The following is a 25,503-nucleotide window of genomic DNA, read 5'->3' as shown; positions in this document are numbered from 1 at the left end:
AATGTCAGGCCGAAACCGAAAATTACTTTTTTTTTTTAAATAATTGTATGTTAAAACACCACCCTCACCTCCTGCCACAATCTCCTCCTGCCAGCTCCTGCCCCCACCACCCCCTGCCACCATCACCTCCTGCCAGCTCTTGCCGCCATCACCTCCTGCCCCCACCACCTCCTGCCAGCTCTTGCCACCATCACCTCCTGCCAGCTCTTGCCGCCATCACCTCCTGCTCCCACCACCACCACCTCCTGCCAGCTCTTGCCGCCATCACCTCCTGCTCTCACCACCACCTCCTGCACCCTCCACCCCCACCTCCTGCCACAATCAGCTCTTGCCACCATCACCTCCTGCCCCACCACCTCTTGCCAGCATTACCTTCTGCCACCATCACCTCACCCACCTCCTGCCATGGTGCCACCATTACCTTTTCCACCATCGCCTCATGCCCCCACCACCTCCTGCCAGCATTACCTTCTGCCGCTATCACCTCACCCACCTCCTGCCACAGTGCCAGCATAACCTTCTTCCACCATCACCTCATGCCCCCACCACCTCCTGCCACCATCACCTACTGCCACCACCAGCTTCTTTATTACCTTAAAGCTGGGCTGTGCTGTGCTGTGCTGGACATGTCTGTGCTGTGCTGGGCTCAGGGCTGTGCTGGGCTCAGGGCTGTGCTGGGCTCTGGGCTGTGCAGAGCTCTGGGCTGTGCTGGGCTCTGGGCTGTGCTGGGCTGGACTGGACTGGACAGGACTGGGCTGTCACGGCTCTGTCCTTTGTCTATGGTGAGTGCACTGCACGAGCCAACGAGTGTCACTGCCAAAGTGTCCCTCCTGAGTCCTCCTGACTCGATCGGCTATTCAAAATTAAAACGTAACTGCGCATGCGCCACCCGGCCGAGCGGATACAAGCTTTCCCGAAGCCATAGACAGAGGACGGAGCCGTGACAGCCTAGCGGCGTGCTGTCTGTAAAACGGACGGTTGGCAACACAGCATTATCTGCAATTTTTAAGCTGTTTCGGCATGTCCCCAAAACAGCTGTTTTCGGCCGATATATATCGGCCACCGATATATCGGTGCATCCCTAGTTTTTACTCTTATGCCATGTACAGACGATCGGACATTCCGACAACAAAACCGTGGATTTTTTTCCCACGGATGTTGGCTCAAACTTGTCTTGCATACACACGGTCACACAAATGTTGTCGAAAATTCAGAACGTCAAGAACGCGGTGACGTACAACACGTACGACGAGCCAGGGAAAAATTAAGTTCAATAGCCAGTGCGGCTCTTCTGCTTGATTCCGAGCATGCGTTGTCTTTTGTGCGTCGGAATTGGCTACACACGATCGGAATTCCTGAACCAGCTCTCAAACATTTGTTGTTGGAAATTCCAACAGCAAATGTCCGATGGAGCATACACGGTCGGATTTTCCAACAACAATCTCACATCAAACATTTGTTGTCGGAAATTCCGACCATGTGTACGCGGCATTATGGAATAGTTTGGTAGCTGCCATATTCGATTTGTATATGATCCAGGGTTTCATTATTATTCTTCCCTCTATGCTTAGGGGGGTGCGGTGGGTGACTTATCAAAATCTGTAAGCCCATTTAAGATCCTGCGCCCCCCCCCCATGTGAATGAGTAGGGGGTACCCCTACTTATTCACCTCTAAAGTTTAAAAAGTAAATAAAAACACAGAGACCGTTTTTGACAATCTCTATTAAAAAACAAAAAATAAATAAAATAAATGTCCCTCAAAGTAGATCCAACGTCAATAACAATCCCCGTCACTACTGCCAACCCAAAAAAATCTGGTTGTGGGGAAGAGGTCCTTGGGGGGGGGGGGGGGCACCCATGTTAAGGGTATGTGGTCCGGTATTGTTCCGGAGGGGGGTGCTCGCTCAGCCCCCTCGTTTCTGGCCTACCGGGCGGCATGCTCAGATAAGGGTCCGGTATGGATTTTGGGGGGAACCTTGCTGTTGTTCATTTGTTTACATTTATCTGTCAGTAAGGAAGCCCGCTGACAGCTGATAAGTCATTGGTTGTTAAGGACGTGGCGGCTGACTATTCTTTACACAGAATATGAATCGTTATGAAAATGTGAAACTCGTTAGAAAACCAATATACAACACAAAATTAAATGCATTTCAGATATATCCACAACCAAAAATAAATTTATCTAAATTTATATTCGAACCAAAACAAATTGCAGTTCCATGCTAGTGCACACTGCCGTCTGCAGGTGCACTGTCCAGCCACTGTACAATATTGTCTTAACCACTTAAGCCCCGGAGCATTTGGCTGGCCAAAGACCAGGCCACTTTTTGCGATTCGGCACTGCGTGGCTTTAACTGACAATTGCACGGCTGCGCGACGTGGCTCCCAAACAAAATTGATGACCTTTTTTTCCCACAAATAGATCTTTCCTTTGGTGGTATTTGATCACCTCTGCGGTTTAGGCCGATATGTATTCTTCTACATATTTTTGGTTAAAAAAAAATCGCAATAAGCATATATTGATTGGTTTGCGCAAAAGTTATAGCGTCTACAAAACAGGGGATATGGCATTTTTATTATTAATTTTTTACTAGTAATGGCGACGATCAGCGATTTTGATCATGACTGCGACTTTATGGCAGACACATCGGAGACTTTTCACACATTTTTGGGGCCATTGTCATTTTTACAGCGATCAGTGCTATAAAAATGCAATGATTACTGTGAAAATGACACTGGCAGTGAAGAGGTTAACTACTAGGTGGCGTTGAAGGGGTTATGTGTGTCCTAGGGAGTGATTCAAACTGTTAGGGGGAGGAGCTACCAGTGACACGTCACTGATCACTGTTCCCGATCACAGGGAACATTCGATCAGTGACATGTCATTAGGCAGAACAGGGAAATGCTTTGTTTACAAAGGCATCCCCCTGTTCTGCCTTTGCCGACCGCAATCGCGGGCCGCCCAGGAACATCGGTACGGCCATTTGCCTGCCCGTGCCATCGTGTCGACGTTTATCGTCGTGCGGCGGTCGCTATGTGGTTAAAGCAGGATTCCTGATATTGCTTTTTTGCATAGTTATATAAATGTAAATATGTATGTGCCATACCTGGCTGATTACCTGTGGAAGCAGATAAGCAGTGTAGTAGGCAATGCGCTTGACTGGACCAAGGTAAGATTGTGATGTCATTGCCTTGCCTCTCCACCATCCAATTAGAGAAGGCAAGCATGTATTGACAAATATGCATGCATAACCACCAACATTCTCCTTATCATGAGCACACATATAGGGGTTATTTTTCAAAATGTCAAGTTTTACTTCTTCAGAAAAGTACCCATATGTGTGAGCATGTAAAGGTGAGTGACAGCGGTTACGCGTGTATAGCCTCACACAGCATTTTGTGTAATGCATGTCAGCAAGTTACACACCCTGGGTGCCACAACAACAGGCTGATTTTACGGCCATATGCTCTACTGTATAACCATATGCAAGAGCCCTTACAATGTTTAGCTGCAGCATTGCATACCTCATCCACCAAAAACTTGAGCCTGTCAATGAAACTTTGCATCTCTCTGGTCATCTCGTTCACTGACATTTTCTTCTTCTGCTGTACAATTGTTTTGGCTTCGCTTGACATTCCTTCCTGAAAGTTACAAGAGACATGGGTTTAAAGGGTCACCTCAGCTAAGCCAAGCCACAGCAGTGAATATGAACCTGGCTTTACTAAAACCCTTAAAAGTCCCCCTGTGAGGATACAATAGCTCAGCAGGTTGATCGATGTACTAATATCGCACAATTAGTACAGTGAGCTACTTCCGAGCTCCTCATTTTTTTCTCGTTCAGCTCACTCGGTTTTTGTACTGTCAATTCTATATTCAGTAAACTGGGTTGAAGCTGTCAATTCTTTGTCTAGTGACTCAGGGGTCTCCAAACTATGGCCCTCCAGTTGTGCAGGAACTACAATTCCCACCATGCCTAGTCATTTCTGTGAATTTTAGGCCCCGTACACACGAGAGGATTATCCGCTGGAAACGGTCCTCCGGACCGTTCCCGCGGATAAATCCTCTGGCGGATTTTGATCTGATGGTTGTAGTAACCATCAGATCGAAATCCGCGCAAAATCCATCCGCGGTGACGTGTCGCACCGTTGCCGCGATGATGACGCGGCGACGTGCGCGACGCTGGAAGATAAAGACTTCCACGCATGCGTCGAATCATTACGACGCATGAGAGGGAGAGGAGCGGACGGATTGATCCGGTGAGTCTGTACAGACCACCGGATCAATCCGCTGGACAGGATTCCAGCGGATAGATTTCTTAGCATGCTAAGAAATTTATATCCGCTGGAAATCCATCGGCCGGAAAAATATCCGCGGGAAAAATATCCGCTCGGACGTACACACCACCGGATCTATGCGCTGGAACTGATCTGCGGATAAATCCCAGCGGATAGATCCGGTGGTGTGTACGAGGCCTTAGAGTTTTACAATGCTTCATGGGCAGGGGTGGACTGACAACTCATGGGGCCCCCGGGCAATAGAAGATTATGGGGCCCCCGGGCTTACAGATGGCAACCAAGCCAGGAGGCAGTACAGAGGCGGGGCAGCTAAAATCTCGGGATTTTCACATCAAAAGCATGTCGGTTTTGGAAATATCAGGGACAGATGTAAAAAAAACACAGCTTTTTACATACTGTCGTTAGTTTTACTGAGCCTGGCAACCCTGATGGGCCCCCTAGTGGCATGGGGCCCTCGGGCAGTGCCCGAGAGCCTCAATGGTCAGTCCGCCCCTGTTCATGGGACGTGTAGTTCCCCAAAAGCTGGAGGCCTGTAGTTTGGAGATCCCTGGTCAACTTCACAAGTGACCAAATTCTATTAGTCAGTCAAACATATGGTTGGTAGGTCTCTTTGTTGCTAGAAAGTGGAGAAAATTTACAAAGAATTATCCAGAGTACAGCCAAATTTTTGTAGACCTGGACTATGTTTGAATCATTATATAAAGGTTAAATTCTGTGCTTACCCATAAAGTTAATTATATAATGAGTACAATGTGTAGGTGCTGCTACTCAAAAATCGAAAATACTCAATTCAAACAATATGTATACAAATGAGTACGCAATCCTAATAATATGATAAAATATTTGACAAAAAAAACAAATTCGCATTCAAAATGTCCACTTTAGTGATCAAAAAGGATTCCAAAAAATGTGTCCATAGGTGCCTTAGTGCGGAATCATGAATATCCAAGCTTTTGTGCAATATGTTCTTTCACAATTGATGACAAAGCCTCTTACCAGAGAGGATGGATCCCAGGATATAGGGAACAAAGACGCTCAGTTTAATTAAGACCAGCTGCAATATTCTATTCCTTCAACTCCGTCAAGCGACCTGGTAGCACTGGTAGCTGCGCCTGGATATGGGAATAATTCCAATATATTCCCTGCTCCACTGATTATCCAGCTGAGTGTTCTCCAGCACAAGGAGAATTCCAGATGCCTCAATGGTGGATATTCCAATGCGGCGGCTCCTCTGCTGCTTCTTCCAGCAATGTCTCCTCTTTACTTCATACTTCATGGAACTTTTGTGCAACTGGAATTCTCCTTGTGCTGCACAGCACTCAGCAGGATAATACTACCAGGTCGCTTGAGGGAGTTGAAGGAATGGAATATCACAGCTGGTCTTAATAAAACCGAGCTTCTTTGATCCCTATATCCTGGGATCCATCCTCTCTGGTAAGAGGCTTTGTCATCAATTGTGAAAGAACATATTCCACAAAAGCTTGGATATTCATATGTTTGCACACCCTGCAGAGTTAATGTCTTGTACTGCCCCCTTTGGCAAGTATCACAGCTTGTAAACGCTTTTTGTAGCCAGCCAAGAGTCTTTCAATTCTTGTTTGAGGTATCTTTGCCCATTCTTCCTTACAAAAGTCTTCCAGTTCTTTGAGATTTCTGGGCTGTCTGTCACACACGGCTCTTTTAAGGTCTATCCATAGATTTTCAATTATGTTGAGGTCAGGAGATTGTGAAGGCCATGGCAAAACCTTCAGTTTACGCCTCTTGATGTAATCCCCCGTGGATTTTGAGGTGTGTTTGGGATCATTATCCATTTGTAGAAGCCATCCTCTCTTTAACTTCAGCTTTTTCACAGATGGCATCAAGTTACCATCCAAAATTTGCGGAATTTTGTTGAATCCATTTTTCATTCTACTTGTGAAATGTTCCCTGTGCCACTGGCTGCAATACAACCCCAAAGCATGATTGATCCGCCCCCATGCTTAACAGTTGGACAGAGGTTCTTTTCATTAAATTCTGTGCCCTTTCTTCTCCAAACGTACCTTTGCTCATTCCGGACAAAAAGTTCTATTTTAACCTCATCGGTCCACAGAACTTGTTTCCAAAATTCATCAGGCTTGTCTATATGTTCATTTGCAAAGTTCAAACGCTGATTTTTGTGGTGAGGACGTAGAAGAGGTTTTCTTCTGATGACTCTTCCATGAAGCCCATATTTGTACAAGTATCTCTTTATAGTGGAATAGTGTACCACAACTCCAGTGTCTGCCAGATCTTTCTGGCGGGATCGTGCAGTCAAACGTGGGTTTTGAATTGCTTTTCTCACAATCCTGCAAGCTTTTCTGTCTAAAAAATGTCTTGGTCTTCCAGATCTTGCTTTAACTTCCACTGTTCCTGATGACTGCCATTTCTTAATTACATTCCGAACAGAGGATATTGACATCTGAAAATGCTTTGCTATCTTCTTATATCCTTCTTCAGCTTTGTGAGCGTCAACTATTTTCAGTTTCAGTTTTCTAGACAACTGCTTAGGTCCCGTACACACGTCCGAGGAACTCGAGGGGCAAAACTCATCGTTTTGCTCGTCGAGTTCCTTGTGAAGCCGCCGAGGATCTCGGCGAGCCAACTTTCCTCATTGAACAACGAGGAAATACAGGGAGTGCAGAATTATTAGGCAAGTTGTATTTTTGAGGATTAATTTTATTATTGAACAACAACCATGTTCTCAATGAACCCAAAAAACTCATTAATATCAAAGCTGAATATTTTTGGAAGTAGTTTTTAGTTTGTTTTTAGTTTTAGCTATTTTAGGGGGATATCTGTGTGTGCAGGTGACTATTACTGTGCATAATTATTAGGCAACTTAACAAAAAAATATATATATATACCCATTTCAATTATTTATTTTTACCAGTGAAACCAATATAACATCTCAACATTCACAAATATACATTTCTGACATTCAAAAACAAAACAAAAACAAATCAGTGACCAATATAGCCACCTTTCTTTGTAAGGACACACAAAAGCCTGCAATCCATGGATTCGGTCAGTGTTTTGATCTGTTCACCATCAACATTGCGTGCAGCAGCAACCGCAGCCTCCCAGACACTGTTCAGAGAGGTGTACTGTTTTCCCTCCTTGTAAATCTCACATTTGATGATGGACCACAGGTTCTCAATGGGGTTCAGATCAGGTGAACAAGGAGGCCATGTCATTAGTTTTTCTTCTTTTATACCCTTTCTTGCCAGCCACGCTGTGGAGTACTTGGACGCGTGTGATGGAACATTGTACTGCATGAAAATCATGTTTTTCTTGAAGGATGCAGACTTCTTCCTGTACCACTGCTTGAAGAAGGTGTCTTCCAGAAACTGGCAGTAGGACTGGGAGTTGAGCTTGACTCCATCCTCAACCCGAAAAGGCCCCACAAGCTCATCTTTGATGATACCAGCCCAAACCAGTACTCCACCTCCACCTTGCTGGCGTCTGAGTCGGACTGGAGCTCTCTGCCCTTTACCAATTCAGCCACGGGCTCTTCCATCTGGCCCATCAAGACTCACTCTCATTTCATCAGTCCATAAAACCTTAGAAAAATCAGTCTTGAGATATTTCTTGGCCCAAACTTTCGATCCCCACTGTATATAGGCTGACTTGTCTTTATTGTCAGTCAGACATTGGCGAGCCAACCGCCATTGTATGTCTGTGATAACTGCAGCTCTGCTTCATAAGATCTCCAGAAACAATATGTTTATCTACATCCTAATGAGCAAAGGTGACTCTACAGATGGAATTATAACCTACTAGTACACTCTGGGCTCTCTGCAAAGAAAATGTCTTACCAGTTCTTGCCTACAAAGTGTAACTCTCTTCTTATCCAAGAGCGTTGCATCCAGTATTTTAGTTTTCTTTTCTGCGGCAGAGATGAATGCCCTGAACAATGACAGATTGAAGATTACAAATGAGTGACATGTTAGGTTTTAGTGGATTAGATTAATTTTAAGTGTCAGGCTAAAGTCAACATGAACTATTCTGAACTTTTATAAGTAAAGGTTCTGGTCAAGTGTGACAATTTTTCACGTTGGCATGATTTTGACAATAAATGTTGATTATAAGTGCCTTTACATGCCCCATTTGAAGAGGATTTCAAAGAAGTCCTCTCCGTACTGGGACATGAGGTTCCCACAGTTCTTTTGTAAATGACAACACACTGTTGCTTAAATTACACAGAGCTCAACAGTGAATGCAGTTATTGAAAGACAGAACTGCTATATTCTCAAGATTTATAGTTTTATAGAACAATGACGGGCAGAGTAGATAAGGGGAAGGTACATATACTGTTTTATAACTATGTACATCTTTGGCCTCCATTCCTCAATCTCTAGTAGACTATTCATAGGTCTCTAAAGACTAGCCATGGATGGTGGTGAACAAGTGCTGTTTGTTTCTCACACATCTTGCATATCCAAAGACAGTTTAAGGCGCAATGGGGCCCCAGGCAACAGTTTTGCTTCTCCACCCCATGCCTTTGATTGACATTAGTAAAGATTGCAGATGGCAGAGGCTAAAGCTGCCCCATCTGCATTGGCTTGGTCCATACCCTCTGACATTAAAAGCCAACAAGTATCCTGTGAAGTGGCAGGTGGGGGCAAATGTTTGACCCCATGTGTTTTCGTCTGGTTAGCTGCAGGAGCCTAAAAGTTGTCGTTGGGCTTTCTGCACATCCATCAGGCTCTAGGTTCCTGCCTAGGTTGTTTTCCTGCCTATCGCTTCTCACTCTTTTCTAAAAAAAGAAGGAAGGACTGTCCACAACTTGGAAAATCTCCATGTGGGATAATTAAGCGCTATGTGTCACCACTAGGGTATCTCTAAACAGCCTGAAAACTGACCAAGGGGGTTATTTACGAAAGTCAAATCCACTTTGCACTACAAGTGCAAAGTGCATTTGAAATTGCACTGAAAGTGCACTTGGAAGTGCAGTCGCTGTAAATCTGAGGGAGACATGGATGGACAATAAAAAACAGCATTTTAGCTTGCACATTATTGGATGATAAAATCAGCAGAGCTTCCCCTCATTTCAGATCTACCCCTCAGATTTACAGTGATTGCACTTCCAAGTGCTCTTTCAGTGCAATTTCAAGTGCAGTTTGCACTTGTAGTGCAAAGTGGATTTGCCTTTTCGTAAATAACCCCCTAAGGGTTACATGGAAAGTTAAACCGGGGTCCTTTTACGGCCATGTGAAGTCTTGCTTCACTCCACTGCTACAACCTGTGCCAGTGGCAGCCTATGTTATTGGGTTGTACTGTATATTGCCTACACCTGGACTCTACAACCCTCCAATCAAGAGCCTGCAAAGGATAATCAAAAGCTGCAAAGAGCATTGTGCAAAATTTGTGCTAGGCCTCGTACACACGACGGGACCTGTCCGATGAAAATGGTCCGCGGACCGTTTTCATCGGACATGTCCGCTGGGATCATTTGGTCTGATGGCTGTACACACCATCAGACCAAATTCCCCGCGGACAGGATATGCGGTGACGTGGCCGCGACGATGACGCGGCGACGTGCGCGACTCTGGAAGGTCAATGCTTCCACGCATGCGTCAAATCACTTCGACGCATGCGAGGGCTTTCGGCCGAGCGGACATCTCCGGTGAGTCATACAGACGACCGAACATGTCCGACGGACAGGCTTCCAGCGGACATGTTTCTTAGCATGCTAAGCCGGGAATCCGGTCCAGTCAGCCGTACAGACGACCGAACATGTCCACGGAAACTGGTCCGCGGACCAGTTTCAGCAAACATGTTCGGTCGTGTGTACGAGGCCTTATGCTAAAACCCTATCAGCTGAATATTAACATGAATACAGTACATACGCAGATAGGAAAAACATACTTGCTCTGGCTAATAAAATCCGTTAGAACCTCCCTCATCTTTTCTTCTGGTGCAAAATCAGAGATCTTGATGAGCTCCTTCATGTGTTCCAATCCCTCGTGCTGAAAATGAAAATATAAAATGTTGGCTCAATGCTTATTGGCTATCACTGAACAATAACATCATGGCTGCAGCAATACCAAAAGGGTGAACCATCACAAGGTTTAAGCCAGGACCAATAATTGAGGTTCCACTGTCCGATAACTTTGTCTATTGGTCAGAGAGATTTTGTATTTTATGAAAGAGAAACATGCCCCTACAAGTGCTTTTGTTAGTACAGGATCTTTAATAAAACAATACATTTTATTGAGGATTTTCCACTATGACAGCACTGTCTGCCCATTAACCTCCCTGGCGGTATGATTATTTCAGATTTTAGGTGCTGAAAGCGGTATCATTATTTTGCAAGGAAATTTGGCGTTTTATATTGTAGGCCTGCAATTCTTAGGAATAACTCACTTAAATCTGTCCGAAAAAGAGTCTAGCAGACATCTCGGGTATTAAAAAGTTTGAAAAACAAAATCATAAATTATAATATAATAAATAATTATAAATAATTATAACAAATAATATAATTATAATAAAAATTATTCAATAATATAATCAACTCAAAATCACTGAAATTTGCTCAGTTGCATTGCATTATTTTTTTATGACAAATTTCCCCACAAATTGCTATCGCTCAATTCTGCAAGTGATTATAATTTATTATCGCTGTTTTCTAGCTGATCTAAAAACACTTTTGACATAAAGGGACACTTTTGGTTGTTATGGACAATCTACAGTTTGCAGGCAGAAAGAACAGTTTTTATTTTATAAAAGTACATGCAGAACACTGGGCAGACCACTAGGGACAAAGGGGGTGTGTATTTTTTACATACAGTACTGTAATCTGTAAGATTACAGTATACTGTATGTATTGTGTTTATTGTTTATTTACTTTTTTGAATTTGGCGCCGTTCTCCGCCCCCGTGCGTCGTAACGTCGCAAGGAACAGAGATCGGCGGCACTGGGACACTGTGAAACGAGGGAGGAGACACTGCTCGCTCACACAGCGCGGCAGCGTCGCAAGATCCAGGGACAAGGTAAGTAAAACATGCCTGTGGCTTCTGCGAGGCGATCCCGACTGTGGTTTGGGGTTACCGCTTTTGGTACAGAAATCTTACCCCGAGCCACACTCGGGAATACCACCAGGCGGGTTAAACAATATCATTGTGTGCCTGCCCTCTGCACTACAAGCACATGGTAATTAAATCAGGTAGAAGCCAGTTTGCTGAACCACATTGCTCCACCATTTGGCCTAAGCAACCGGTCCCCATAAAACAAAAGGAGATTGTGAGCTGATCGCTGGGTTCATTAAGGGATATCTAAACTCAAAACGTAAAATGTAGTATACTGTAGCTTATCTGGTGTAGTCTGTGCGTTAGCTTTCTTTTTCCTTTGTCCTTTTTGTTCTTTTTTTCAGCTTTTTTTCTTTAATTTTACATACTATCTCTCCCATGTCTAGAATTGTTCTCCATTGTGTCAATGGGGGAAGTCAATAGTTGTCACATAGGCTGGACTTCATACATGTCTGCCTTTGTTCATTTCCATTAAATGAAGAATTGATGAGACTAGTAATTATAAAACAATAAAGATAAGGTTCTTGATGCCTCTTTTTAACTCACAGGAAATTACAAGATTGTGGTCATAAAACACTTTAGACAGTCCTCTTTAAACCCTTTTAATTTCCTCCAACTTTCAGGAAGCTGTAATTTCCATAGACATGTCAAGAGGTTGCATTGGTGGGCCAGTAAACTAGGTTGTGCATGCTGGGCTTGTAACGCAAAAATAAAAAACCTGATTAAGCTCAACACTATTAAGTGTAAAGAGGTTTGTGCTGCACCTTATGCCGCATACACACAACCGTTTTTCATGACGAGAAAACTGCAATTTTTTATATTGGTCGTGTATATGCTTCATAGCAGTTTTCTTGATGCCCGCCAAAAAAAACTGCTCTATTTTTTCTCGTCGTTTTTCCCGTCGTTCTTTTTATCGTCGTGAAATGGACTGAAAAGCACGAATCGTCTCTCACCAAACTTTTACTAACACAAGGATCAATAAAAGCAGCCCAAAGGGTGGTGCAATTTGAATAGAACTTCCCTTTTATAGTGCCGTTGTACGTGGTGTAGCACGTGTTGTACGTCACCGCGCTTTGCTTGAGCTTTTTTTTTCATGAACGTGTGTATGCAAGGCAGGCTTGAGAGGAATCACGACGAATCACGTTGAGAAAAACTTAGTTTTTTTGCATGACAGGAAAAATGGTTGTGTGTACTCGGTTGTATAAGTCTACGTGGAGGCATACTGCTGCTAAATCCTGCCTTCTGTTATCCTATCCATTACAAGCTCCTCAGTGGTCTGTAAGGACTCAAGGGATTCGGCTTATGCTTAAAATTAAGGAAGTCAAGCCTTGACTGAAGTTCTGAATTTCCTCACTCTAACCAAAACTAAGATAAATAAAATTCTAGTTGGCCTTTAAAGCATCATCCCACCCAAAAGTCATATTAACGTTGTATGGTGGAGCCTAGTTGCCTGAGTCTACTCTTGGCTTTTTATATGGTTTGGATTAGGGTTGTCCCGATACTAGTATCGGTATCGGGACCGATACTGAGTATTTGCTGGAGGAATTGTACTCCCGCAAATACCCCCGATGCCTAAATAGAATACTTGCCGCCCCCCCCCCCCGCCGCCGCCGCATATCGCAAATCCGCCGCTGCCGCGTTAATCACCGTGCGGCGAACATTACAGGCACCTTTAGTTTGAATAGCTGTTTTGCCCGCTGCGCCATGTATAGACACTCCCCCTTGGACGGATCTGTCCAATCCCGAGCAAGGGGGAGTGTCCTTTACACGGTGTGGCAGGGAAAACAGCTATTCAAACGAAAGCTGCCTGTAATGTTCGCCGCACGGTGATTAACGCGGCGGTGGCATCATCATTAGGTATGGGGGACATGGCTGCATATGTTTGGGGACATGGCTGCATATATGGGGGACATGGCTGCATATATGGGGGACATGGCTGCATATATGTGGGGGGACATGGCTGCATATATGTGGGGGGACATGGCTGCATATATGTGGGGGGACATGGCTGCAATATGTGGGGGGACATGGCTGCAATATGTGGGGGGACATGGCTGCATATATGTGGGGGGACATGGCTGGATATATGTGGGGGGACATGGCTGCATATATGGGGGACATGGCTGCATATATGTGGGGGACATGGCTGCATATATGTGGGGGACATGGCTGCATATGTTTGGGGACATGGCTGCATATGTTGGTGGACATGGCTGCATATGTGGGGGACATGGCTGCATATGTGGGGGACATGGCTGCATATGGGGGGGACATGGCTGCATATGGGGGGACATAGCTGCATTTGTGGGGGGGACATGGCTGCATTTGTGGGGGGACATGGCTGCATTTGGGGACACATTTAAAAAAAAGTATCGGTATTCGGTATCGGCCAGTACATAAAAAAAAGTATCGGTACTTGTACTCGGTCCTAAAAAAGTGGTATCGGGACAACCCTAGTTTGGATGCTCCTATGCCGTGTACAGACGATCGGACATTCCAACAACAAAACCGTGGACTTTTTTCCGACGTATGTTCGCTCAAACTTGTCTTGCATACACACGGTCACACAAATGTTGTCGGAAATTGCGAACATCAAGAACACGGTGACGTACAACACGTACGACAAGCCGAGAAAAATGAAGTTCAATAGCTAGTGCGGCTCTTCTGCTTGATTCCGAGCTTGCGTGGAATTTTGTGCGTCAGAATTGTGTACACATGCTCGGAATTTCCGACAACAAGTTTTGTTGTCAGACAATTTGAGAACCAGCTCTCAAACATTTGTTGTCGGAAATTCCGACAGCAAATGTCTAATGGAGCCTACACACAGTCGGATTTTCCGACAACAAGCTCACATCGAACATTTGTTGTCGGAAATTCCGACCGTGTGTATGCGGCATAACAGTGAGATCTTCATGTTATAATTCCCAACTCTATTCTTGTCCACCTAGGAGTTTTGGGTGTTCCTTCTCACCTTTGTGTGTTTTATCTCCTCTTTTTACACTCGGTAAAATACAAAATACATACAGAATCCAGCAGGGATAGGAACCCCTGAAGACATCCACAGCAGATGTTCAGAGATCCCACTAATAGTCCTTGAAATAAGAAACTGTGAGCTGGTTTAACTCTCTGCCATCTGATCTTAAAGTTGACTTCAATGTCAGTAAATTTTTAGAGACATGTATTTCTTTGTAACAGGCAATTTCCAATATAATTGTGCTGACCCCATAACTTAATACCGCCAGTGCCTATGCTGTAAAGGATATATCACCCACCAAATGTTCTTGGGGCTTTCTAACCCTGCGGTACTATAATAGTTTTATTTTATACCAATTTCACTGCCTTGGTAATCATGAATATTGGTAATTTAATTACTTGGCTTGACTTATTCATATTACCTTACCCTTTAGTCTGGTACAAAACATTACATTTTCACATTCCTCGGCAGGAAAGGTCCCGCAGCCATTGCAGATTAATGTGGAAACTGCAGAAATCTACTTTACAGAGTTCTCAGGGAATAGAAATTGCAAGTACAGTGGGGATCGAAAGTTTGGGCACCCCCGGTAAAAATTTGTATTAATGTGCATAACGAAGCCAAGGAAAGATGGAAAAATCTCCAAAAGGCATCAAATTACAGATGAGACATTCTTATAATATGTCAAAAAAAGTTAGATTATATTTCCATCATTTACACTTTCAAAATTACAGAAAACAAAAAAATGGCGTCTGCAAAAGTTTGGGCACCCTGCAGAATTTATAGCATGCACTGCCCCCTTTGCAAAGCTGAGACCTGCCAGTGTCATGGATTGTTCTCAATCATCGTCTGGGAAGACCAGGTGATGTCAATCTCAAAGGTTTTAAATGCCCAGACTCATCTGACCTTGCCCCAACAATCAGCACCATGGGTTCTTCTAAGCAATTGTCTAGAAAACTGAAACTGAAAATAGTTGACGCTCACAAAGCTGGAGAAGGCTATAAGAAGATAGCAAAGCGTTTTCAGATGTCAATATCCTCTGTTCGGAATGTAATTAAGAAATGGCAGTCATCAGGAACAGTGGAAGTTAAAGCAAGATCTGGAAGACCAAGAAAAATATCAGACAGAACAACTCGCAGGATTGTGAGAAAAGCAATTCAAAACCCACGTTTGACTGCACGATCCCTCCAGAAAGATCTGGCAGACACTTGAGTTGTGGTATACTATTCCACTATAAAGAGATACTTGTACAAATATGGTCTTCATGGAAGAGTCATCAGAAGAAAACCTCTTCTACGTCCTCACCACAAAAATCAGCGTTTGAACTTTGCAAATGAAGATATAGACAAGCCTGATGCATTCTGGAAACAAGTTCTGTGGACCGATGAGGTTAAAATAGAACTTTTTGTCCGGAATGAGCAAAGGTACGTTTGGAGAACAAAGGGCACAGAATTTAATGAAAAGAACCTCTGTCCAACTGTTAAGCATGGGGGTGGATCAATCATGCTTTGGGGTTGTATTGCAGCCAGTGGCACAGGGAACATTTCACGAGTAGAAGGAAAAATGGATTCAATAAAATTTCAGCAAATTTTGGATGGTAACTTGATGCCATCTGTGAAAAAGCTGAAGTTAAAGAGAGGATGGCTTCTACAAATGGATAATGATCCTAAACACACCTCAAAATCCACGGGGGATTACATCAAGAGGCGTAAACTGAAGGTTTTGCCATGGCCTTCACAATTTCCTTACCTCAACATATTTGAAAACCTATGGATATACCTTAAAAGAGCAGTGCGTGACAGACAGCCCAGAAATCTCAAAGAACTGGAAGACTTTTGTAAGGAAGAATGGGCAAAGATACCTCAAACAAGAATTAAAAGACTCTTGGCTGGCTACAAAAAGCATTTACAAGCTGTGATACTTGCCAAAGGGGGCAGTACAAGACATTAACTCTGCAGGGTGCCCAAACTTTTGCAGACGCCAATTTTTTGTTTTCTGTAATTTTGAAAGTGTAAATGATGGAAATAAAATCTAACTTTTTTTGACATATTATAAGAATGTCGAATCTGTAATTTGATGCCTTTTGGAGATTTTTCCATCTTTCCTTGGCTTCGTTATGCACATTAATACCAAATTTTACCTGGGGTGCCCAAACTTTCGATCCCCACTGTAGATAGAACTTCTGGGATGACTAAATGGCACATTCTGGTTGACCTAAAGGACCACTGTACTCTGATGTCATAGTATATAGGGACATTCCAGCATGTACCATCCAGACTTGGTTACCCTACTTTCACCACCTCTTCTATCCTGGTAGCATGAGGAATTCTAAATCCATACAAGTCAATATTTGTGAGAGCTTTGGGTCTGCAAGAGTTCAGAGACCAATAATTAGCAATAACAACATTTCTGCTAGTCAGGAGCTGTCCATGTTCTCAGAAAGCAGGAACTGTAATAATTAGCCTTGGGTCTTTGCCATCTGCTGGTTGTTATTCAGCACTGCAGCTCAGAGGTTTTCAGTTCACACCTGCCCTAATCATAAAAGCTTGAATAGACTGCTGGATATTAGGCATGTGCCGCATAAACCAGATATTCTGTCTGTACATTAATTAAAATAAAATTACTGAGATAGAAAAACCTTTTCAGAGCTGCTAGCATCACAATTGACAAACTATTGTGTATAACATACGAAATCAAAGAGCTGCACTAAAAAATAATTTCATCAAATAATCATGTGACAAAAGAGCAAAGAGTTCATGAATACAAATGTCCACAGGGGGCCGCCATTAGTGTTCCCATGCAAAGTCCACAGAAGTGTTTGAAGTGATGATCCACCACCATAAATATTATGGGTAAGCTTACTGGAGGGTATATAAACATCGCATAGGGAAGCCAGATCTTTCAGGTATTTCATGTGGATGAATCTCCTCAATTCTGGCATGGATAGACACCAACTTGGACAAACTGTCTCTCTCAGATCAGACACAATGACCTTGGCAGGAGCTGGTTCTAATGCGTTTTGGCAAAAATTGCATCCTCCTAGGCTAGACGAAATGCATTGGGTCCAGCTCCTGCCGAGGTCATTGTGTCTGATCTGGGAGAGACGGCTTGTCCAAGTCCACACCCTCCAGTAAGCGTACCCATAATATTTATGGTGGTGGATCTTGTCACGCTGGTGGCTGTCACTATTTATGGATCATCACTTCAATCACTTCTGTGGACTTTGCATGAGCACAATAATGGTGGCCCCCTGTGGACATTTTTATTCATGAACTCTTTGCTTGAACACTAAGGCCGCGTACACACGGTCGATCCATCAGATGAGATTGGTCTGACGGACCGTTTTCATCGGTTCACCGCTGAAGCAGACCTATGGTCTGATGTGCGTACACACCATCAGTTCAAAAACCGATCAGGTCAGAACGCGGTGACGTAAAACACACGACGTGCGGAAAAAAACGAAGTTCAATGCTTCCAAGCATGCGTCGACTTGATTCTGAGCATGCGCGGGATTTGAACTGATGCTTTTGTGTACTAACCATCGGTTTTGACCGATGGTCAGCCGTCCATCAGTTCGATTTTAAAGCAAGTTCTCTAATTTTTGTTCGAAGGGCAACAGACCGATGGGCCGTACACACGGTCGGTTTGGACCGATGAAACTGGACTTCAGGCCGTTTTCATCAGTTTGGACCGACCGTGTGTACGCAGCCTAAGTGTTTGGGACGTTTTTTTGTTGTCACTTCCATTTGTCCCTTATGTTTTTTTTTCCGGCGTATAAAGATGTCTTATACACCGGTAACCTAACATGCAAATTAACTGGAAAATTAGGGGGTCGTCTTATACGCCCAGTCGCCATATACGCCGGCAAATATGGTAATGATTTTTTTAGCGCAGCACTTTGATTTCATTCTGTCTGTTCATGCTTTGACTCAGGTATGTCTAAATTTGTGTTTGTCTGCTCATGCCCTAGATTATACTTCCAAAATGTTTGGACTATGTTTGTACTCAGCTTGTCTGTGCTTATCCAGATCATTTGCCTGTTATCTTGATTGTTTACCTGTCTAGAATCTGAATGCTTTTTAGAATCTGTTTGTACTTGGCCAGACCATCAACCTAAAGCTAGGTAAACACAGGCCGAAAATCAGCCACAAATGGTCGGTTTGGCAATTACAGGCCTATTTTCAGCCGGAGTGTACAGCTCCTTGTCCTGTCTGGTTTCATGACCAGTTTATGTCGAACAAGCATGCTGAGAAACCAACATCCGATGAGTGCTTGAACCCAATGGCTGCAAGCCCTGATCACTGTGCTCTGGCAGAGGGACAGTTCACCGGTCAGAACACAATAGCTCAGTGGAGAGATCGCCGCACTAACATTCGATGTGTTAGTACTGTGATATGTAAGTTTTTTTTATTCAGCAAGATTATTTTCATTGTACCCAGCATAACTGCTCTGCTTATGTGTGTTCTTTGCTCTGATCATCAGAGGATTTACCGAGTACTAGCATCTGTCATCCCCAATGATAGAACAATGCCATCTCAAAGATCAATTCAGCTAGGGAAGTAATAGAAAAAGTACCAGAGTCTGGAGATATAGCCCACAGCTCGACCTTCATCTGGAATTCAAAAACTAGAATAGTGTAAAAATAAAATCCATTAAAATATATTTACCAGGTGGTCGGTCATTTTCTGGAGCACATTGGACGTGTACAGTCTGAATGTCTGGTCACCCCAAGTACTTTTCACATAGATGCATGGCTTTTTTTCATAAAATTGCAAGTAGTGGTAATTCCTGTGAGACATAACACAAATTGGAAAGACATTGTAAACCAGGCTTCATTTCTGTCATTGGGTAAGGTGGAAGTTTTTGCTTAAGTATCAACCTTTAGAGCAGACACAAGATCAGGCTTTCACCTTGCCTTAGGCCCCAACTGTATTGTGACAAGATGGATGCTGTGGAGACAACACAGTTATCGTTGTACTTCAAGCAAACAGCTTAATACAATGAAATACAAACATCGGAGCTGTGCATCCAGTCCTGAGATTTTTTCAGCTTTGCCACAAAGTGCAGTTCTGTCTGGCAGGGGAGGACCCTTGTTTTTTTCTCTGCTGCCTCTTAAAAACACTTAAAGTGGATGTAAACCCTCCATACAGTCAGAGGCGTTGCTATGGGGGTGCAGCCTGCCCCGGGTGACACCCGACAGAGGGGTGACACCGGGGCCGCCACGCCACAAAACACTGTACTGTATCAAGCAGGACATCCAGCCATGCAGGGAGGCTGCCTGTAACACTCCTCAGTCAGGCTATCCCTGAGTGAGCCGAAGTTGGTGGGCGGAGCTGGGGGTGTGGCTGCCTCCTCTCCTCCCACAGACTCCTTCACTATGGATCATGTTGCAGCTGAAGCAGATAGATGCGAGGACACAGCAGCTCCGCCCACAAGCCTGGGTCTTCATCTGCAGGCATGAGGCATGCTATGTAAGTTACTCTGCAGTGTCACTACATAGAGTTCCAAGATGCCCTTTGCCACCCAAGCCTGCCCTGTGCCACCCCAAGCAGCCCTGTGCCACCCAGCCTGCCCTGTACCACCCTAACTTGCCCCATAGCACCCCAACCTGACCTATGCCACCTTAACCTGCCCTATACCACCCCAACCTGCCACTATAGCACTCTATACTACCCTAACCTGCCACTATACTGCCCTATACTATCATTTACAGGGGCTTGTTTTGGGGGATGCCCCATGACCGTGCTCTGCCTGCATGGTGCTGGGCAGCCTAGAACGAGGGGGGGTGACACCGTGTTTTACCGCACCGATTGACACCAACCCTAGTGACACCACTGCACCCAGTGAAGTGAACAGCCTCAAATGATACACAGGGATGAACCAAATCTCCCTACATAGGTTTTACATCCATATCTGCTGTCTTCACATTTATATACTGTTTAGAAAGTTTAGATCGTGTTAGGAAATGTTCTCTTCCTGTTTAACACAGAGTGTGATGTCTGGGCATACAGCCAAGATAACTAACATTGCTGATTGGAGGAAAGGCACACACCCCCTCTCCTCATAGGCAGAGACACTCAGAGGTGTTTTGTAATAGGGCCAGCTCCCTGCTAATCTATTTTAGCAACCTCCCCAGGCTGCTTTTCTTTGATGTGTCTGAGAATTTGTCAAGAGTTATAAGGCTGATAACAGAGGACTGGTTCAGGAGAGAGCTAAGGGACTTAGCTCATTGAAGAAAACTACCAAAACACTGCATATATACGTGCCCAGCCCAAATTTCATGAATCAGGGTTACATCCACTTTAAAGATCTTGTCTCATCCCCACACTGTGATTGAACAGTGAAGGAGCAGCAGCACACACTGATACGCTTCATCTCTCCATTACTCTGCTCTTTCATGCTATTATCAATATTATACAGAACTTATTAGCACTAACAGGGCTGTACAAAGTTAAGGGAGACAATACAGTTGAAATACAAATCAATACAAGAGGACTGGGAGGGCCTTGCTCATGAGAAAGTAGAAGTAGAGTTTGTTGGTTGGGATGGGATAGGCTTCCCTGAAGAAATGTAATTGCCTAACGGCTGGTAGAGTAGAAGACAGACAGATCAAGGTAGGGAGTTCCAGCGGATGGGAAATAATCTTGAGAAGTCCTGGAGGTAAGTATGGGAGGAGGTGACAAGAAAGCTATAGAGCAGGAGATCTTTAGAAGGGTAAAATGATGTAATATTTTGAGATCAGTTTGGTGATATAGTTGTGAATGGATTTGGTACCTTAAATTTTAGACATTAGGCTATCTGGTCAGTGGAGCATTCGGCAGAGGCGGCATGGGTCACTGAATAGTTGGTAAGGTGAATGAGACTAGCAGCAGCAGTCATGATAGACTAAAGGGGGGATATCCTGTGTAAGACGACAGGTTGTTTCTGGAGTTGTAGATGACACCAAAGGTGTGCCAAGATGGACAGAAGAAGAACCAGGAAAGAGCAGGGTGTTGGAGGCCTAGGGAGTGGAGTTTTTCGAGGAGAAGCAAGTAGTAGCACCAAAAGTCTCAGAAACATGTAGATTAAAACAAACTGTGCAGCTCTGACTAAAGATAAATAATACCCTTGGTATAGGTGTAGGCCATTTACATACCTTATGAAGCCTGACTGGAATACTCCCAAGATGTTGCTAAGTACTCCCAGGACGTTGCTAAGTACTCCCAGGACGTTGCTAAGTACTCCCAGGATTTTGCTAAGTGAGGCCTAGTCATCACTGCTCACCTCCACCATCACCGGAGTCAGCTCTTTCTCCGATTTAAACCCCCTCACATGCTCTCTCTCCCCTAATGCAGTAGCTCCGTGCTCAGCATTTCAGAGCTCACTCCTGTGATGGTGGAGGTGAGCAGCAATGACTAGGCCTCTCTTAGCAACAGCCCATGAGTGCTTAGCAACGTCCTGGGAGTATTTCAGTCAGGCTTCATAAGGCATGTAAATGGCCTACATCTATAGCAAGGGCATTATTCAACTTTAGTCAGAGCTGCACAGTTTTTATTTATCTACATGCCCTTTATCTGCATAGGCAGGTTTGTGGTAAAGGTGAACTATCCCTTTAACCACTTGCCGAGCAGTTGCTGTCATCACACTGCTGCAGGCAGGGCACGATCCCGCGAATCACCATAGGTGTACATTGGCACCTTTAAGCGTGATGTCGGGCGTGCGTACGCCATTGGAGGCACGCGCGCTCACCGCACAGTGGGGGTTGCAAGATGCTTGTGGTCGGCGGTCGCGATAACCGCCGCCCGCCCCGCCATCACCGGCACAAGAGCCAGAACAGGGATGTGTGTGTAAAGACACACATCCCTGTTCTGACAGGAGAGGAGAGACATATCTTCTGTTCCTACTAATTAGGAACAGCGATTGGTCTCCTCTCCCAGTGAGTCCCATTCCCTCATGAGGGAACACATTTAACCCTTTGATCGCCCCCTAGTGTTAACCCCTTCCCTGCCAGTGACATTTATACAGTAATCAGTGCATATTTATAGCACTGATCCTCGCTGTATAAATGTCAGTGGTCCCAAAAATGTGTCAAAAGTGTCCGATCTGTCACAGTCCCGCTAAAAATTGCAGATCGCCGCCATTAATAGCAAAAAAGAATTAATAATAAAAATGCCATAAATCTATGCCCTATTTTGTAGATGCTATAACTTTTGCGCAAACCAAACAATATACACTAATTGCATTTTTTTTTACCAAAAATATGTAGAATAATATACAGTATATTGGCCTAAACTGATGAAGACATTTTTTTTTTAATTTTGGGATATTTATTATAGCAAAAAGTAAAAAATATATATATATTTTTTTTAAATTTGTCTCTCTTTTTTTGTTTATAGCACAAAAAATAAAAACTGCAGAGGTGATCAAATACCACCAAAAGAAATCTCTATTTGTGAGAAAAAAAGGACGTCAATTTTGTTTGGGTACAACGTCGCACGACACGCAAAAAATGGCCTGGTCAGGAATGGGGCAAATCTTTCCGGTCTGTAAGTGGTTAAATAATATGTAAACCCAACATTTCATATTCCTGATATGTGGCTGCCGTACCATTTACTTGTATAAAAAAAAAGTATTCTGTTCTCTTTGTATTGCTTCCACTGTGCTCCCTGGTGTTCCTGCCAGTCCCTCTTCTTTTTTATTAAAAACCGACCACACTAGGCATGAGAGCACAGCGTGGTCAGTTCTATAGCTCTGCTGGGAGCTCAGCCTGCTCTCCTCCTATGATCAGTCTTGTCCTGACACAACCCCCTGCACAGTCGTTCACTGGGAAGATCTCCCCAGCTCTTACGTAGCTAAGAAAAAAAGGAATGTGATCACTTATCCAAAAGGGGAAAAAGATATTAACCACTTAACCCCCGGACCATATTGCTGGTCAAAGACCAGAGCACTTTTTGCGATTCGGCACTGCATTGCTTTAACTGACAATTGCGCGGTCGTGCAATGTGGCTCCCAAACAAAATTGGCGTCCTTTTTTTTCCACAAATAGAGCTTTCTTTTGGTGGTATTTGATCACCTCTGCGGTTTTTATTTTTGCGCTATAGACAAAAATAGAGCGACAATTTTGAAAAAAAAAAGAATATTTTTTACTTTTTTCTATAATAAATATCCCCCAAAAATATATAAAAAAATCTTTTTTTCCTCAGTTTAGGCCGATATGTATTCTTCTACATATTTTTCGTAAAAAAAGTCGCAATAATCGTTTATTGATTGGTTTGCCCAAAAGTTATAGGGGGTATTTTTATGGCATTTTTATTAATATTTTTTTTTACTAGTAATGGCGGCGATCAGCGATTTTTTTTCGGTACTGCGACATTATAGCGGACACATCGGACACTTTTGACACATTTTTGGGATCATTGGCATTTTTATAGCGATCAGTGCTATAAAAATGCATTGGATTACTATAAAAATGCCACTGGCAGTGAAGGGGTTAACACTAGGGGGCGGAGAAGGGGTTAAGTATGTTCCCTGGGTGTGTTCTAACTGTAGGGGGGGTGACCTCACTAGGGGAAATGACCGATCCTCTGTTCATACATTGTATGAACAGAAGACCAGCATTTCTCTCCCTGACAGGACCGGGAGCTGTGTGTTTACACACACAGCTCCCGGTCCCCGCTCTGTAACGAGCGATCGCGTGTGCCCGGCGGCGATCGTGCCTGCCGGGCACGCGCACGGGAGTCGGGGGTGAGCGCACGCGCCCCTAGTGGCCTGCGCGAGAGCCGACGTAGAGCTACGTGCTCTCGCGCAGGGGAGCCGACCTGCCGCCGTAAAATGACGGCGGCTGGTCGGCAAGTAGTTAATAAAGTTTTTTGTATATCTATACACAAATGTTTTGCCTTGCATTTCCATTTTAAACTGAATGGGTTGTTTTACAAGGTGATCATTTACAATTACTTTACATGCATGCATTGGTTGTGCTATCATTTGTACCTGTTTCCATCTGTTATGAGAGGCTTCTCTGGCAGCGTAACTGATTTATATGACATAGAGATTTCATGTGAGACATTCCCCTCCTCAGCTTGCAGTAATGGTGCACTTTCCAAGTCCTCAGCATCAGACGCCTTCTTTTTGCTGCTGTGCGGTGACACCCCATCAAGAACATTTCCATAATTGCCTGTAAATACTCAATATCAGTGACATTTTCCAAGCATTTGCTATGATTTCAGCAGTAGGTATTTACACAGATGTGCCATATTTGTGCAAAGATTGCAACATGTGAACCCTCTGCATGCAACAATGGGTACTTCTCTACTTGTGCACACTTGTTACTGCTTCCATGCTCGGATTTTCCGGTGGAATTCCGCTCACGTTTGGCTTGCATACACACTCTCACACAAAAGTTCTCTGAACTTTCGACCGTCAAGAACGCGGTGACGTACAACACTGACGAGCCGAGAAAATTAAGTTCAATGCTTCCGAGCATGCGTCAAATTGTTTCCGAGCATGCGTCGGAATTTTGCGCGTCGGGATTGCCACAGACGGACAGAGTTTCTGATTGGAATTTTGAGAACCAGCTCTCAATCTTTTGTTGGGCGTCCCTGGACGTCCGCCTGTTTATGCGGGCACGCATATGGGAAAATCCGGCATCACGCGGGTACCTATGCGCGTGCCTGGCGGCCACGATGTCTGCCAGGTACCCGCGATCAGCATTTACAGAGCCAGGGATGTGGATCTGTGTGTGTAAACACACAGATCCACGTCATGTCAGGGAGAGAGACCGATGGTGTCAGGGAGAGAGACCGATGGTGTGTCCCTTATACATAGGGACACCGATCGGTCACCTCCCCCCACAGTAAGAATCACTCCCAGGGAACACATTTAACCCCTTCCTCGCCCCCCCCTAGTGTTAACCCCTTCACATTTACACAGTAATCAGAGCATATTTATAGCACTGTTCACTGTATAATGGAATGGTCCCAAAATAGTGTCAAAAGTGTCCGATATGTCCGTTGCAATATCGCAGTCCTGACAAAAATCGCAGATCGCCGCCATTACTAGTAAAAAAAAAAAAAGTCATAAATCTATCCCCTCTTTTGTAGGCGCTATAACTGCTGCGCAAACCAATCACTATACGCTTATTGCGATTTTTTTTTTACCAAAAATATGTAGAAGAATATATATCAGCCTAAACTGAGAAAAACATATTTTTTT

The 25,503-nt window shown here is 44.1% G+C and overlaps 1 protein-coding gene across 2 annotated transcripts in view; it reads right to left on the bottom strand.

The window, feature by feature from the left end:
• Positions 1–25,503, bottom strand: part of FER1L6 (fer-1 like family member 6) — a 285,773-nt gene that overhangs the window by 135,029 nt on the left and 125,241 nt on the right. For both annotated transcript variants that reach the window (XM_040354933.1, XM_040354934.1), the window contains exons 13-17: positions 24,283–24,466; positions 18,981–19,101; positions 10,183–10,283; positions 8,130–8,220; positions 3,526–3,642 (exon numbers count right to left, since the gene is read on the bottom strand). In XM_040354933.1, coding sequence (XP_040210867.1) covers positions 3,526–3,642; positions 8,130–8,220; positions 10,183–10,283; positions 18,981–19,101; positions 24,283–24,466 — 614 coding nt within the window. The remainder of the gene's footprint in view (positions 1–3,525; positions 3,643–8,129; positions 8,221–10,182; positions 10,284–18,980; positions 19,102–24,282; positions 24,467–25,503) is intronic.

The sequence above is a fragment of the Rana temporaria genome, chromosome 5 (genome assembly GCF_905171775.1).
Source record: "Rana temporaria chromosome 5, aRanTem1.1, whole genome shotgun sequence".
NCBI classification, from domain to species: domain Eukaryota; kingdom Metazoa; phylum Chordata; class Amphibia; order Anura; family Ranidae; genus Rana; species Rana temporaria.
This window is presented reverse-complemented; position numbering and strand designations above follow the sequence as displayed.